This window comes from Serinus canaria, chromosome 20 (genome assembly GCF_022539315.1).
Source record: "Serinus canaria isolate serCan28SL12 chromosome 20, serCan2020, whole genome shotgun sequence".
NCBI classification, from domain to species: domain Eukaryota; kingdom Metazoa; phylum Chordata; class Aves; order Passeriformes; family Fringillidae; genus Serinus; species Serinus canaria.
Window position 1 is genome coordinate 4,336,384 of NC_066333.1, and position 13,930 is coordinate 4,350,313.

General features: G+C 51.5%; 1 protein-coding gene across 2 annotated transcripts in view; it reads left to right on the plus strand.

Moving 5' to 3' along the window:
* PPP1R16B (protein phosphatase 1 regulatory subunit 16B) overlaps positions 1-13,930 on the plus strand; it is a 60,354-nt gene that overhangs the window by 8,237 nt on the left and 38,187 nt on the right. The window contains exons 2-3 of one of the 2 annotated variants that reach the window (XM_030232824.2): positions 6,610-6,799; positions 9,255-9,657. In XM_030232824.2, coding sequence (XP_030088684.1) covers positions 9,411-9,657 — 247 coding nt within the window. In that variant the 5' untranslated portion in view covers positions 6,610-6,799; positions 9,255-9,410. The remainder of the gene's footprint in view (positions 1-6,609; positions 6,800-9,254; positions 9,658-13,930) is intronic. The other variant, XM_030232823.2, reaches the window with a different exon arrangement.

Here is a 13,930-nt window from a genome sequence, read left to right on the forward strand (position 1 = left end):
GGAATTCCCAGGGAAAGGCACATCCCTGTCCATAGCTGGGACCCTACAAGAGTCCTGCTGCTGGCACGTCCCCCTGGCACGGCCTGAGGAGCTGTGAATGGAAAATCCAGGCACTTATCTAGCTTGTTGCTGTGCCAGAATAGGGCTGTTCCTAGGATTATTTTTTTTTTTTCCCGTGGGCCAAAATATGTGTAAATGGCTTTAAACAATGGAAGGATTTCTGTTAAAAAGAGTGGGGTGGGGGTGTGAATAGGGTTGTAATTTATATCTTGAGGGAAGGGTGTGGGCTCTTCCAGTGGTGTTTTTGAGATTCTGTTGGAAATTAGCTCGGGGTTTGCTTTTTTCTTTTTTATTTTGAATTTTTCTATGTCTTATTTTCAAGCCCGTTTTGAGGGAAAAATTGTTGTTTTCCAAATTACAGATCTCTCAATGTGTAGCTGAAAATGTCAGGAAGAGGGATGCAGTTTTGGAAGCCTCCACACATCTGTCTGTGGCAGGGTTGATAAAAAATGGAAGCTCTAACCAGAAAAACAAATAAAAAGAGGTAATATCCCTGTCACAGATGGGTCGGGCTGCTTTCCCTGCAGGTGTCTGCATTGCAATCCCCACTCCCATATAATGTGCTGTGAAAAAAATAAATTGAGAGCCCAATCGGAGACTTATGCCCTCAATTAATTTTTGTTCCACATAATCAGAGCTGCTGCATGCCTTTCCTTCAATATTTAACTGCCTGGCTCGGAGGATGGGGCTGCTCTGGTGCGAGGGAAGTTGGGATTCGCTTCATGTTTGCACAGAAATCCCATTCTGATCCTTCTTTCTTTGCCTAAGGGCAGGGATCCTGCTGCTCCTCTGATGCTGTAGATAAATTTTGTTAGCAGACACTTTTCTGCTAAGGGGAGCAAAGGGGAGAGGGGAGTGGTGTGTGCTGGATTCTTGAAGGAATAAAATTTCCTTGTCTTCAAGCATCATCTTCCCTGGAGCTGTCTGGGGCAGGGTCAGAGGGGAGAGCTCTGCTCTGGCTCCATGTGCTGAGCCCTCAGCTCAGGGAGAAAAGCAATCAGGACAATTAGTGAGTGCTGTTGAGTGGGGTTTCTGTGTGCACTGGGCTAAAGGAGAGTGCCTTGCTCTGCTGTAGTTTGAAACTGAGCCCTGAACTTTCTGATCTTGACTCGAAATCGCTGTTGAGATTTTCAAGTTCAAGCTGGCAGAAATGCCCCCCCCCCCTCCCTTCTCCTTGTGGAATTTCATAGCCAAGAGCCCAGGGTGTCTGTTTTTACTGATTCACTGATAGACCTGAAAGCAGAGGGGAACCCCAGGTGTCCCCCTTGGGAAGTAGAAGTGGGCTGAGCAGCTTTTACAGCTCTAGTGCATCCTTCAAGTTGATCCCAGTGCCTGGACTAGAGCTACACCTCAGTCTGGAGCTGGAAAATCCCATTCTGCCCATGGATGTGGAGGAAGAGCCAGTGAGAGTGGAGCTTGGCTGGTGAGGAAGATGACAGGGAATAAAAATAGAGAGGGGAGAAGAACCCCCCAGCTACTAGTGAGTGGGAAAACCATCCACATGGAAGTTCTAGATTTGAAGATATCTCCAGGCAAGGGCAGCCTAATGCAGAAAGGTGTGTGAGAAATGGTACTCACTTTCAAAATATTTCAAATGTTTGTTAAAACCTTATCAAAAATACAACAGAAGACTGAATAGAGAAAATATTACAGCACTGGGAGCAAAGGATTTTTCCCACCATGTGCTCATCCAAAAAATTGATATTCCACCTTTTTTAACCCTTTAGCCCCTCCCAAAGTTCTGTCCATTGACTCCTTCTTGGCTGTCCAGTGGTGGACATCTCCTACACCTTGACTGGAGGGCAGCTGTTGCCATAACAAGCCAACCCTCCAAATGTCCCAGGCCACCCCCTGATGACAAGGCAGGGAGGGGGGTGAAACATAACTATAAATCTATAGAGCTTCCCTTAACGTGTACATGATATTTGCCCTTTAATTGTGAGAGTCAGCTGTGGCATTGCTCATCTGTCACAGGTGGCAGCTCTGCAGGGCTGTGTTGGAGCAGAAACAGAAAGGTGCTTTTGGGGGAAGGTTTTTAAACACCTCCAGGTGCTGCTGCCTTGTGCTGGGCTCCAGGAGCTGCTCTGCACAGGAGCCACGGGGAGGGAAGGGAGTTAATGCTCTGGTTTAGCTTTAATGCTCTGGTGTGGCCCTAAATCCTGGGTGTGAGCTGTGCTCAAAGCCCTGCCCCTGTGTCTGGGCACCACCACCAGGTTTGGGTCACTCCCCACTGCACACTCATCTGCTTGGCACAAAAGGGTTTCTAAATTTACTTTTTATTTCTTTAAGGAAGCCCACGTTGAAATATTGATAGGAAAAAGAATGTATATTGTGCTGTGTTGGGTGTTTACAGGAAATATATAGTGAAAATACTGAGGGGCTTTCCTCAAACAACTGCCAGTATTGTCAGGAGTGGAACAGTTGGGAGGAGAAAAGAAAGAGGCACTTAAAATTTTCTATTACCAGCGTTGGCTCCAAAGAGATTTTTTTGACTTTCTTCTTCACTTTTTTCCTTCTTGTTGATATTTTATTCCCTCTGCTGGGAAGGAGCTCATTGAAGACAGAGAGATTATCTGGAATTAGAGATAAAGCAGCCAAACTAAAATCTTTTTAATTCTCTGGAGCAGAATTTAGCTTGAAATTTTGAGCTTTCCATCCAGCTAGAAAAATATTTTACAATGATGCACCTTTACAGCAGGCAGCAATGAAAGTTCCTTTGCTGCAGATGGTAAAACAGTATCTTCCCTTTAAGAAGGTAATTGGGGCACAGATTAAGTTACTTACTTTGCATACAAGAAACCTGTGGGAAAGCCAAGAATCTCTCCCAATTTCTGATGAGATCTCTCACCCAGAATATTTCTGTACCTGCTCTTCCCCACCAACACTCCAGGGCAGGTGTAGGAGTTGTGTTCCCCAAGGGGTCCTGGCTGAAATACATATATATTTATATATATATTTATATATTTTTAAAAGTGATGCTTCCTGCCACTTCCCTGTCATTCCCTCAGGAGGAACCATTCTTCTGGTAGTGCTGAGCATCTGCTGCTTCAAGTGTAGCTGAAGCCCTGAGTTAGGAGAGGGGCTGTTTACTTCTAAGATACCAGTGAAATTAAATCAGGCAGCAACAATTTTCATAATTTTCACTCCTCCATGGGGTTAACCTGTGGGTGCTGTGGAGCTCACAGAGAATCACACAGTGTGCAAGAAGAATTAGCCATCAGAAGCAATAGGTGGGGCTCAGGGCAGTGTCCTTGTTGATGGTGCTCTAATGAAATGTTTTCCCAAAAGCAGGAAGTGACAGAGGCAGTTTTATTAAAAAAAAAAAAAAAGTTTTAGGCTGTGGTGGTCTAAGCATGGAGAACCCTCTTGATTTGATGCACTCTCTACTAATTAAACAAATAAACCACTCAAAGCCCAGGAGCTCCTGTCCAGCACAGGGCTCCTGTTCCCCTCAGCAGGGCAGGAGAGGGGCTTGTTTCCCATCTTCTGGAGGTGCAGCAGGTGAGAGCAGCTCAGGTGTGCCTGCTGGGGTGGGGAGTGCCTGGGCAGGGCTGCTCTGTGGGACATGGCTTAGGAGATGACCTGGAGATGTTCTCCTGGGAGGGGGGCACTGCTGGGCTGTGGGAAGGAGGGGAAGGACCTGAGCTCCTGGTGTGTGCTCATCCCCTGAGCCCCAGCCTGTGCTCCCTGGGGATGGCTGAGCTCCTGTGCCTGCCTTTCCCTGCTGCTCCTGCCTGCCCCTTGGGCTCTCTCCTCCTTCTCTCTGTGCCTGTCTTTGACTTTTTCTTGGGCACCAAGGGGTGAAGAGCTGCTCTGCTGCTTCTTCCAGACCCTGGGAAGATCCTGGCCAGCAGCAGGGGCACCAGTGCAGAACACACAGCTTTGGCTGGCCTGTGTCCCTCAGCAGGGACAGTGCCAAAGGAAAAGCCTGGATTCTCCATTGGTGCCTGCTGCCAGAGGAGGGGCTCAGCAGAGGGGCTGCACTGGGCTGGTCACCCTGCATTTCATGGGACAGGAACACACAGATGGGCCTTGGCCCTCACAGGGAGCAGAAAAGGTGAATTTGGCAACTGCTCACCTTGCCATGGTGCAGGTGTTGATGTTGATGAAATAAATAAATCAGGCACCACCTCCTCTGCAGGCTGCTCGTGCACTCAGGTCCCTGCTCTAGGCTTTGGTGCTTGGTTTGCAATCCCAGTGGAGAGATTAGCTTGCTGTGGGGAGGAGAGGGCTGTTTCTGTCTGCCCCAGCCACTGGCTTGGCTCTGTGCTGCAGACACCTCACCTGATCATCCAGGTTCTCACCACCAGCAGCCCAGTGGCTGGAAACAATCTCCTTAGGCACTTCTGAAGTTTTCTGCTTTCCCTTTGCTTGAAAACTTAAAAAAATCTCCAGTCTTTCACTTCAAAGTGTACCATTCAAGGGTTGCTCTTTCATGGTTTGTGGGTGTTATTTGTTGTTTTTTTTTTTAAGTGGAATAAGACTGAAATCAGTTGATGACACTTAAGTGAAGGGCTTCTGTGAGTGTTTGTGTTCTGCAGCAGTGTCACGCTGTGCTCTAACTGCTGCCTTGGGAAGATGTGACAGAGGATTTGCAGGTCTCAGCTCCAGCTTCACCACCAGATGGGGAGATGAGGAGCCTCTCCAGCCTCACTCAGCAGCGTGGCTGCTTCACCAGACCCAGCTCCAGCCTCAGCAGTGTTAGGGCAAACTCTCTGCTGGTTGAATGCTTAGGAGGAAGGTCGGGGGGCAGCTCTGAGTGTATGCTGGTGGAGGAAATGAGTACCTTTGGTTTTGACCTTTGGGGGAAGCAGGTGCCAACCTCAAGGAGTGAAATGGGAAGGAGTCTGTGTGTGAGAGACACCTCCAGACAGGGGTGGTGGCACAATCTGCAGCCCCTGCCTCAGTGAGCTCCCACCTCACAGAACTGCTGCCTCCCCTTGCATTGGCAGGGAGTAATGAGTCAGGTGATAAAAAACACACAGGAAATGCAAATTTACCAAAAAACCCCACGATGGTGCTGGCCAACACTCGTGTGCCCTTCTCAGGAGCCAGTCTTGGTCAGAGTGAGACTTTCCCTGCTGCAGTACCAGGAGGAGGGGGATGGCACCAGTGCCTTGCCTTCCCTTTGTCCCCTGCCATAGCCCCCGTTGTCCCTGCAGGGCCAGGGGCTGTGTGTGGGGCGGGGGGGGCAGGATGTGCTCAGCCTGGTGTCACCACTTCTGCTGAGCTCATGGAAACTGCTCAGCTCGGTCCCACGCCAGGATGGTGCTTTTCCTCCTGCCCCCTCTGCTTCTTTAAATAAAACAGCAACCAAAGTGTGATGCCTTGCAAGCCACAGACACCCACACAGGCACTTCTGTGTCACTCTGCAGGTAAACAAATGCTGGGCCCTCAACCTGTGCTATAGTTAGCCTGACCTGGCTGTGCCACGAGTCAATGTGCCATTTCTTTAGGGACAGGGAAGGAACCAGGGCACTGGAAAGCAGGCAGCTATGGGGACAGAGTCTTTTTTGGGGCTCTGGCATCTGTGAGAGTGATAGGGAATTATGTCTGGGAGAAATTGAGCTGTGTCCATGTGAGGAAGAGCTCTCAGAGGGCATTTTAGCTCCTTTAGAGGTTTGTTTTCTGGTTGGACTGGGGACATGTCTTGATGTCTGTGGATCTCCCCTCTCCATTCCACTCCCCTTTTCAGACCACCTGAATCTCCCATTTCTTCTGTTGTGAGAGGATGAGGTGCATGCAGGAAAGCTGAAACATGGACAGGCCCAGCCACACTTGTCCTTTACTTATAAATTGCACTTCCCAAGGTGCAGTCCTAAACGCACAAGAAAAATTCCAGCCTCTCTTGTGAAATGCTGAAATGAAGTTTCCTGCTTTAACAATCCTGCAGAATGAGGTCCTCATTTCTACTCCAGGTATGTTTTGGAAAATATTTGCTCATCTTTGAGCAAACAATGGCAGAAGTGGCCTGGAAAAGGAGAGAGGTGGGAGTGCCTGTGCAGTATTCTGGGAGGCATTTCCTGCCCTTATCTCCCCTCCTTCGAGGTATTGTAACTGGGCCTTCAGATCTGCAGGCTGTGCTGCTGCAGCAGAGGCTGAGATTGCCAGCAAAGATACTGCCCAGGAATGCTTGCCAGGGGCAGGAGCTGAGTTCACCAGAGGTGCTGAAGAGCTTTCCAGCTGAGTGCCTGCGTGGGGAAATGTCTGTCCCAGAAGAGAAGCTCCTTGGGAAGTGCATTCATGCATTTTCTGGGGGGTTTCTGGGGACTGTGGTGAGTCCCAGCCTGGGGGCAGGGGTCAGGGGGAGCTGTGAGTGCTGTGGAGGAGCTGTGCCACCCTTCCCTTGCTTTCCAGTGCTGTGCCAAAGCCACAAGTTGGCATTTTCCATCTCAAGTAAGTGAATTGAGTTTGGATTTTGAGTTAGTAGCTCCCTTATGAAAAACTTTGCAAGGATTTGGGTTTGTTCCTGTGTAGAACTGAAGCAATTTTTTGCATTCTTAAATTCTTGTGGGATTAAGCAGGGCTTTTTTTTTTTTTCCTGTTCAGGTCTATCCTGAAGCCTTCAGAATAAGGTTTGCAGGTGCTGCTGAAGCTGTCCTTGGCCATTTGCTGGATAAAGCAGCTGCCTGGACCTGCCTGTGTGCTCTGGCTGAGTTTGTTTGTTTTCAGTTCCCAAACCAATTATCTGTTGGAGGAAATGGCCTGTCTCGCTCTCAGTCTGCCCAGATATTTATAGGTAAGGTCAAAGCCCTGTGGAAGGTCTGGAGCAGTGTTTAGTAGGTGTGGATGCCTCAGCCAGGATTCCCTGGGATGTGCTGTGTGCTGTGGACACTGCCCTGCAGCCCCTCAGAGTCTCCTCCATGGGCTGCTTCACCCTCTGGCAGGGGTGAGCTGTGGCTTTTCCTGCCTCCCCTGCATGGGGAGGTTTGGTGCCCTCAGCATGGCTCTCAGCTGGGTGAGGTTTGGTGCTCTCACCATGGCTCTCAGCTGGGTGAGGTTTGGTGCTCTCACCATGGCTCTCAGCTGGGTGAGGTTTGGTGCCCTCACCGTGGCTCTCAGCCGGGTGAGGTTTGGTGCCCTCACCGTGGCTCTCAGCCGGGTGAGGTTTGGTGCCCTCACCGTGGCTCTCAGCTGGGTGAGGTTTGGTGCCCTCACCGTGGCTCTCAGCTGGGTGAGGTTTGGTGCTCCTCACCATGGCTCTCAGCTGGGTGAGGTTTGGTGCCCTCCCCATGGCTCTCAGCTGAGTGCAGCTGCCTCTCCCCTGCTCCTTTCCCCATAGAATCTCTGCATCCAGTGCTTACAGGGCTGTTTCTTCCTCTCTTTTGCAGCAGCAGGGTTGAGCTTCAGCTGTCTCATCAAGGCTTTCTCAGATGCCAGTACTTCAGCTCCTCAGTTGCCCTTTCCCATCAACACTTGATTTTTCTTTTTCCTTTCTCCCCTCTGAGCTGGCTGGACCACACAAGCTCTCATCTCATACCTGATTATTTGCTGCTTACCTGGATTTTGCATGAGCCATTCAATGTCCTTTGCACAGGTCTGATTGTAAAGGATAAATTCAATTTGCTTGTGATTTCAGCTTTATGTCAAATGCACATCTCTGGAGATCTGGGCTGTGTTTCCTCCTCCTGTGCAGCAGGTGACTGGTTGGTCACTGTGGGTAGCCCTGCTCAGAGGTTTCTCTTGTGGTCACACCGAGGGTCAGGAGCTGTGAACTTCACTGTTCTCATTGCTTGTGGACCCTGGACCAGAGTGATTTAGTGTGTGGTGAGGAGAAAACCTGAGGGAAGAGAGAAATGAACACAACCCCTGTGTTTTTTAGAGCTGAGATGGTTTAAGTGTTATTAAGAGCCAGGTCTATCCATCTGCCCTCAGCTGGGGCTGGATGGATGGGGCAGAGCAGCACAGATGATGCTCCTGGTGGGTGGCTGGAGTTCCTCTGGGCAAACCTGCCTGGCCTCGTGGCACCTGACAGGTGGCCCCAGGGATGTCCAGCCTCTGGCTTCTGGCTTGTTGTGCTGGAATGGCCCTGTCTGGTGTCTGTGACTGCCCCAGGCACTGCAGCCTGGTCCCCTCTGACCTGTGCCTGGCTGCTCAGACTGGAATGCCCCAGGGAGGTGGCTGCTGGTGTGCATTGGGGCAGGACTGTGGGGTGGGGACACCTGGAACAGGGGTGGGGAGGAGGACTGTGGTCATGTTCCTCTGGGGGCTCATCAAATGCGGAATTTGTCTTCACTCGGGGTCACCAAATGTGGTGGTGTTCTCAGGGGTCCCAGGATGAGGGAAGAGATGAAAATCCTGATTCCATGTTTCAGAAAGCTGATATATTCTATTCTATTCTATTCTATTCTATTCTATTCTATTCTATTCTATTCTATTCTATTCTATTCTATTCTATTCTATTCTATTCTATTCTCAATGATATATTAAAACTATACTAAAAGAATAGAAGAAAGGATTTCGTCAGAAGGCTAGTAAGGAAAAAGAAGGAATGATAATACAATCTTGTGACTGACCAGAGAGTCTGAGACAGGTGGACTGTGATTGGCCACTAATTACAAACAACCACATGAGACCAATCACAGGTGCACCTGTTGCATTCCACAGCAGCAGATAATTATTGTTTACATTTCATTTCTGAGGTCTCTCAGCTTCTCAGGAGAAAAAATCCTAGCAAAAGGATTTTTCATGAAATATGTCTGTGACAGAGGACTAGCCCAGGGAAGGATGGATGGGAGTCTCAGTACTCAAACTGCTCCCAAGCTCTCTGACAAATGGTATCCAACATGTGGAAGGTCTTTGCTCATTAAGACTTTATTTTCACTTAATGTGAGCAATAGACATGAATGCACAGTGGAACTTCTGCTTAATCAACTTCTGGGATGTTTGGAGTAAAAATATCTCTTGCAGGAGAGCTGGAGCAGCCTTTGGGGTTGGTGCTCTGCTAGGTAGCACAATTGGTGTGATCTCCCTGATCCCTTGGTGTGGCAGAGGAGGGTGCTTAGGAAACATGGCCAGCTGAGCAGGGGGAAATAACCAAGGCTGGCAAGAACAATTAAAGCAATCAGAGCAATTAAAGCACAGTGAACTCAGCTGCCTTTTGAGGTGGTAGATGTTGCCTGTTGTGTTTTCCAGCAGGCTGAACTCACGTGCTCTATGACACCTGATCTCTCCTGCTTTTCTCCTCCTTTCAGGCTCCCACCACCTTCCCACCGGACTCTGCCATGGGCCCTCCCCAGCCCGGCCTCAGGATGCTGGAATAGCAGCAGGGGGCTGCCATCCAGAGGAGCTGTGGTGGGCCATCCCTTGCCCCTGGGCCATCCTCCCCCTTCCCTGCCTGGGCAGGAGCCATGGATGCCCACGTGGACCTGCTGACCGAGCTGCAGCTGCTGGACAAGGTGCCCACGCTGGAGAGGCTGCGGGCAGCCCAGAAACGCAGGGCTCAGCAGCTGAAGAAGTGGGCCCAGTATGAGAAGGAGATGCAGCACAAGAAGAGGAAGCATGAAAAGAAGAGAAATGCTGTGAACAGAAAGAAAGTGTCTTTTGAGGCCAGCGTTGCTCTGCTAGAGGCTTCCCTGAGGAATGACGTGGAGGAAGGTATGGCACTGGTGCCTGGCAGCTTCTGTCTGGCTGCCCGTGAGCTCTGTGTGGTGGGAAGGCATCTGTGGTGTGCAGAGGCATCTGTGCTGCCATGCATGGCCTGCCCTTGGTGTGGTGTTGGGCTCTAAAGCATTGCCATCCCTGGCACAGCTCCGAGGTGCCCCAGGTCCCAACGTTACCTTGGATGGCATCAGGAGTGGGTGTGTGAGTGCCAGGATGGGGCAGGAGTTGTGACTGAGCTTTGGGTGAAGGAAGGCAGTTTTCATCTCTTTCCTTCTCACACTTCCTACTGACAGGAGGTGTGAAGTACTTCCTTGCCTTCTGGGTGAGCCTCTCCGTGGTTTTAGAGGAGTCTGTCACAGGGATTTACATGTCAGTGTGAATATCTTCACTTTCCCTGCTTGAGGGCATGCATTCAGAGCTACCTGAGTGGATGAATTTTTTCCCAAAATGCTGGGAAGCACAGCTTTGCTTGGTTCTTCCTGAAGAACAGACCTGCAAATCGTTCCCAAATTGGTTTAATTGCACCATTTCAAAGTGGATGAAAGTGCTACAAAATCTGAAGGGAGGAGGAAGAAATATGTCTAAAAGTCAATAACCATTAGGCTCAGCACAGCACGGGGGAAAGCCTGTGAGCTCTGGGGAGCCAGAGAGTGCTTCTCTGCAGAGGAGTGAAAATATCTCTTGCAGGAGAGCTGGAGCAGCCTTTGGGGTTGGTGCTCTGCAAGGCAGCAAAATTGGTGTGATCTCCCTGATCCCTTGGCGTGGCAGAGGAGGGTGCTTAGGAAACCTGGCCAGCTGAGCATCTCTGGCAGAAAATGCTGCTCCAGTTTCCAGCACCCTCTACAAGAGGCAGTGTATCCTTGCCTGGTGGGTGGAGGGCAAGGACCTCGTTTTGTCTGGTGAAGAATCTCCCCAAAGCCACGTCCCTGTTTCTGAGCAAGCCTTTCCTGCCCTGTAACTTGTCCTTGTCTGTTTTGCTCCTGCTTGGACACAGAGCATGGACAGTGGTGACCCTGCCTGGGCATTGTCCCTGCATTTGCCAAGCCCTGCCGTGGCTCTGGTTCGTTGTGACCTCCCTGGGACAGCAGACCTTTGATAATGCCCTGGAAATGCTGGCTTCTATTTGCTCCTTCCTTGCTTTAGAGGTTTCATAGCTCTCTCCAGCTCTCTGCCTCAGTGGGCCATGTTGTGTTTCTCACTCTGAGCTGCTGTGTTCTTCCAGGAGGGCTCCAACAGTGAAGCCAGCTGTGGCTGCTGGCAGTGCCTGAGGGGACAGGTTTGGACGTGTATCACCTCTGCCTGTGCTGGCAGGTGCTGGCAGGTTGTGGTTTGGGTTTCACACCCAGCTGTTCAGCTGCCAGGGACAGGTCACAGCACTGGGACAGATGATGAGAGTTTTATCTTCCTTTTGGTGCTGGTGCCTCTGCTCAGCACGGTGCCCACGGGGTGTGGTGGGTCTGCAAGAGGCCCAGCCCTGCAGTTTTGCTTTCAGCTCCCTCTGGTTTGGGATCTGGGCCCTCTGGAAGGAGGAAACCTCCTCACTGTCTGTCCTGCAATGCTCTGTGATTTTGTGAGGGAGGCAGGAATGGTGGAGGTGTTTGAGGTCAGGGCCCTGGGGAAGGGTGGCTGTGCTCCCTGGGGGTCATGAGCAGGCAGGGCTGGCCTGTGTCAGGCTGTGACACCAGTGTTCTGTGGCAGGGTCCTGTGCAAGTGCTCTTGCACCACATGTGGACATGGATACTTCACTGCTGAAGCTGCAGAGTTGATCTTCCAGCTCCCAGCTTCACTCTTTTCCTCCTGTGAGGGAAAATCCATCACTGCAGGTCTCTTGGCACCATAATCCTGTTCACCTCTTCCTGGGGCAAGCCCAGGTTGTGGACTTGAACCAGCAGCTGCTCTTTCCAATGTGATGCTGGTGATAAAACCCAATTGTTGCACAGCCCCTTCCCTGCTGACAGAAAATCAATTTTCTCACCCTATGAGAGGACAGGGGACAGTACTCCCAGGGCACAGGTGCTTCCCAAGTAGCTGCATTTTTCAGATGCCTCAAGTTTCTACAGTGATCTTGTTATGTTCTCAGTTAGTGTAAGTCCCAAAAGTAGTGTGTGGGCAGGTTCTGTGCCAGCTCTGCCCCCTCTGTGGTGTGGGACCATATAAAGGGAGGAGGGGACAGAGTCAAAGCCAGGTGCCAAACTGGCAAAATTCTTTATCAAGGAAGTGTGGAAACCCGTGGGCTTTTGGAGGTCCCAGGTGATTATTTTGATATATGAATCATCTTTTGTTTCCATGTGGGATGTGGAGGGGGAGGTGAAATAGAAATGATGAAGGAGTTGATAAGTCAGAGTGCGGAGGGTTGGAGCTGGGGGTGCAGCTGGCACGTGGCACCTCTGGGTGGCTGTGCCTTTTCCATCCCTTGTGACTTCTCTGCTCATTTTTGTCATTCTCAGCCCCAGAGTGGCACGGGGGATGGGGGTGGGTGCTGTGCAATGGAATCAGGGAGGAGAAAGTGGAGTTGGGTGCTGGGCTGGCTCTTTGTGCACATGGTGGCTGAGGCTGTGGTGTGTATGACACCTCCTGAGGTGGTGGTTGAGTGCAGTAGGATGGAGCTGGGGAGTGCAGAACCCAGCCCTGCTCTTCAGGGCTCCTGGACATGCTGCTTTCACTGTCCTTTGCCTGCCTCTTGCCCTGGTGCAGTTGAGAGAGCTACTGTGTGCCAGGTGACATGTGAAAGGCAAGAGGAAATGCCCTCAAGTTGCACCCCAGGGCGAGTTTAGATTGGTAATTAGGAAAGATTTCTTCACCCAAAGGGTTGTCCAGCCCTGGCACGGGCTGCCCAGTGCAGTGGTTGAGCAGCCATCCCTGGAGGGATTGCAAAGATGCATCCATGTGGCACCTGGGGCCGTGGCTTAGTGGTGGCCTTGGCAGTGCTGGGAGAGTGGCTGGGCTCTGATCCTGGAGGGCTTTTCCAGCCTGAGGTGTTCTGTGGCTCCATGCTCTCAGTGTGGTGGCCAAGCAGGGCTGAAGGCAGGGGCTCCTGCAGGCCATCAGCGTGGGCAGGAGCTGGGAAGGGCTGGTGGCTCCTGTCTGCCTGTTCCTCTCATCTTCTGCAACAGATCTGTCAAAACATCCCAGGGTCACAAACAAGCTGCTATTAAAAGCTCCCTTGGATGTCTGCTGGCAGAAGAGGGGCAGGGAGCACACTGCAAACACGCTGGTGGCAGATGTGAGCAGGCAGCCAGGCTGGGGACAGCGAGGTGACAGGCAGTGAGGGACCCCAGACTGAGGCCACCAGTGCCCCTGGGCTGCAGGGGGCTGCCTGGACCTTCAGTTTGGTGAGCTGGGATAGCTCCAGACAGCTGCTGGGTGAGTCTGAGGTGGGAGCCCAGAGCACTCCCAGCTGCCAGAGCAGACCTGGGAATGGCAGTGCTGGGGAGGGGCAGCCCACACCATCTCCATTTGACTGGGAAACACGCTGCAGTCCTCACCCAGCTCTGGGCTCAGTGCCAGCTGGGTTCAAAGGCATGGTGCAGAGGGAGGACCCCCAGCCCACCCAGAGCTTCCAGGGGCTGTGGTGCTGGGTGCAGCCTCTGGGCTGCTCCGATGGCTGCAGAGTTGCTTTATAATGCAATAAGGGAATGCTTTATGAGCTACTCTAGTGATGGCAAAGGATTTGAGCAGAGAAGAAATTGCTGAGGGCTGTGGCCCTTTGAGGCTGTTGTGTGAGGTGATGGACTGAAGCCACGGAGAGGAGGCTGGTCCTGCCATTCCCAGGGCAGCACCTCGGCCCCAAAAGCAGCCGGGGCTGTCATGTCCAGGTCTTTCTGCATCACTGAGCTTTTCTAAAAGGAGCCCCAGAGCATGGGGAGATGAGCTGCTGTTCTGTAAACTGAAAAAAAAAAACCCCAGATCCCAGAGGTGGGTGAAGTGGCTGCTTGTACAAACATGTGACATTTGCTGTCTGGAGCTCCCTTTGCACACCTGAGCTGTTTGTGGTGGGAGCTCCTGCTTGAATGACACAAACTGCAGGTGTTGGCTTCAGGGTGAGCTGGGCTCCTTCAAGGAGCCATCAACCCAAGGATTGATTCACCTTCCAGCAGCACCAGAGGTGCCCTGGTTTCTGCTGCTCTCGGGTGAGAGCTGCCTCCCACGGGCACCCGCTGGCCCTGACATCGCTGCAGAGTCCTGCAGCTCCCACCTCCTGGCACTTCATCCTGCAAGCAAAACCCTATCAGAGCCAGAGTGTTGCATAAAGCAGCACTTCTGCAGG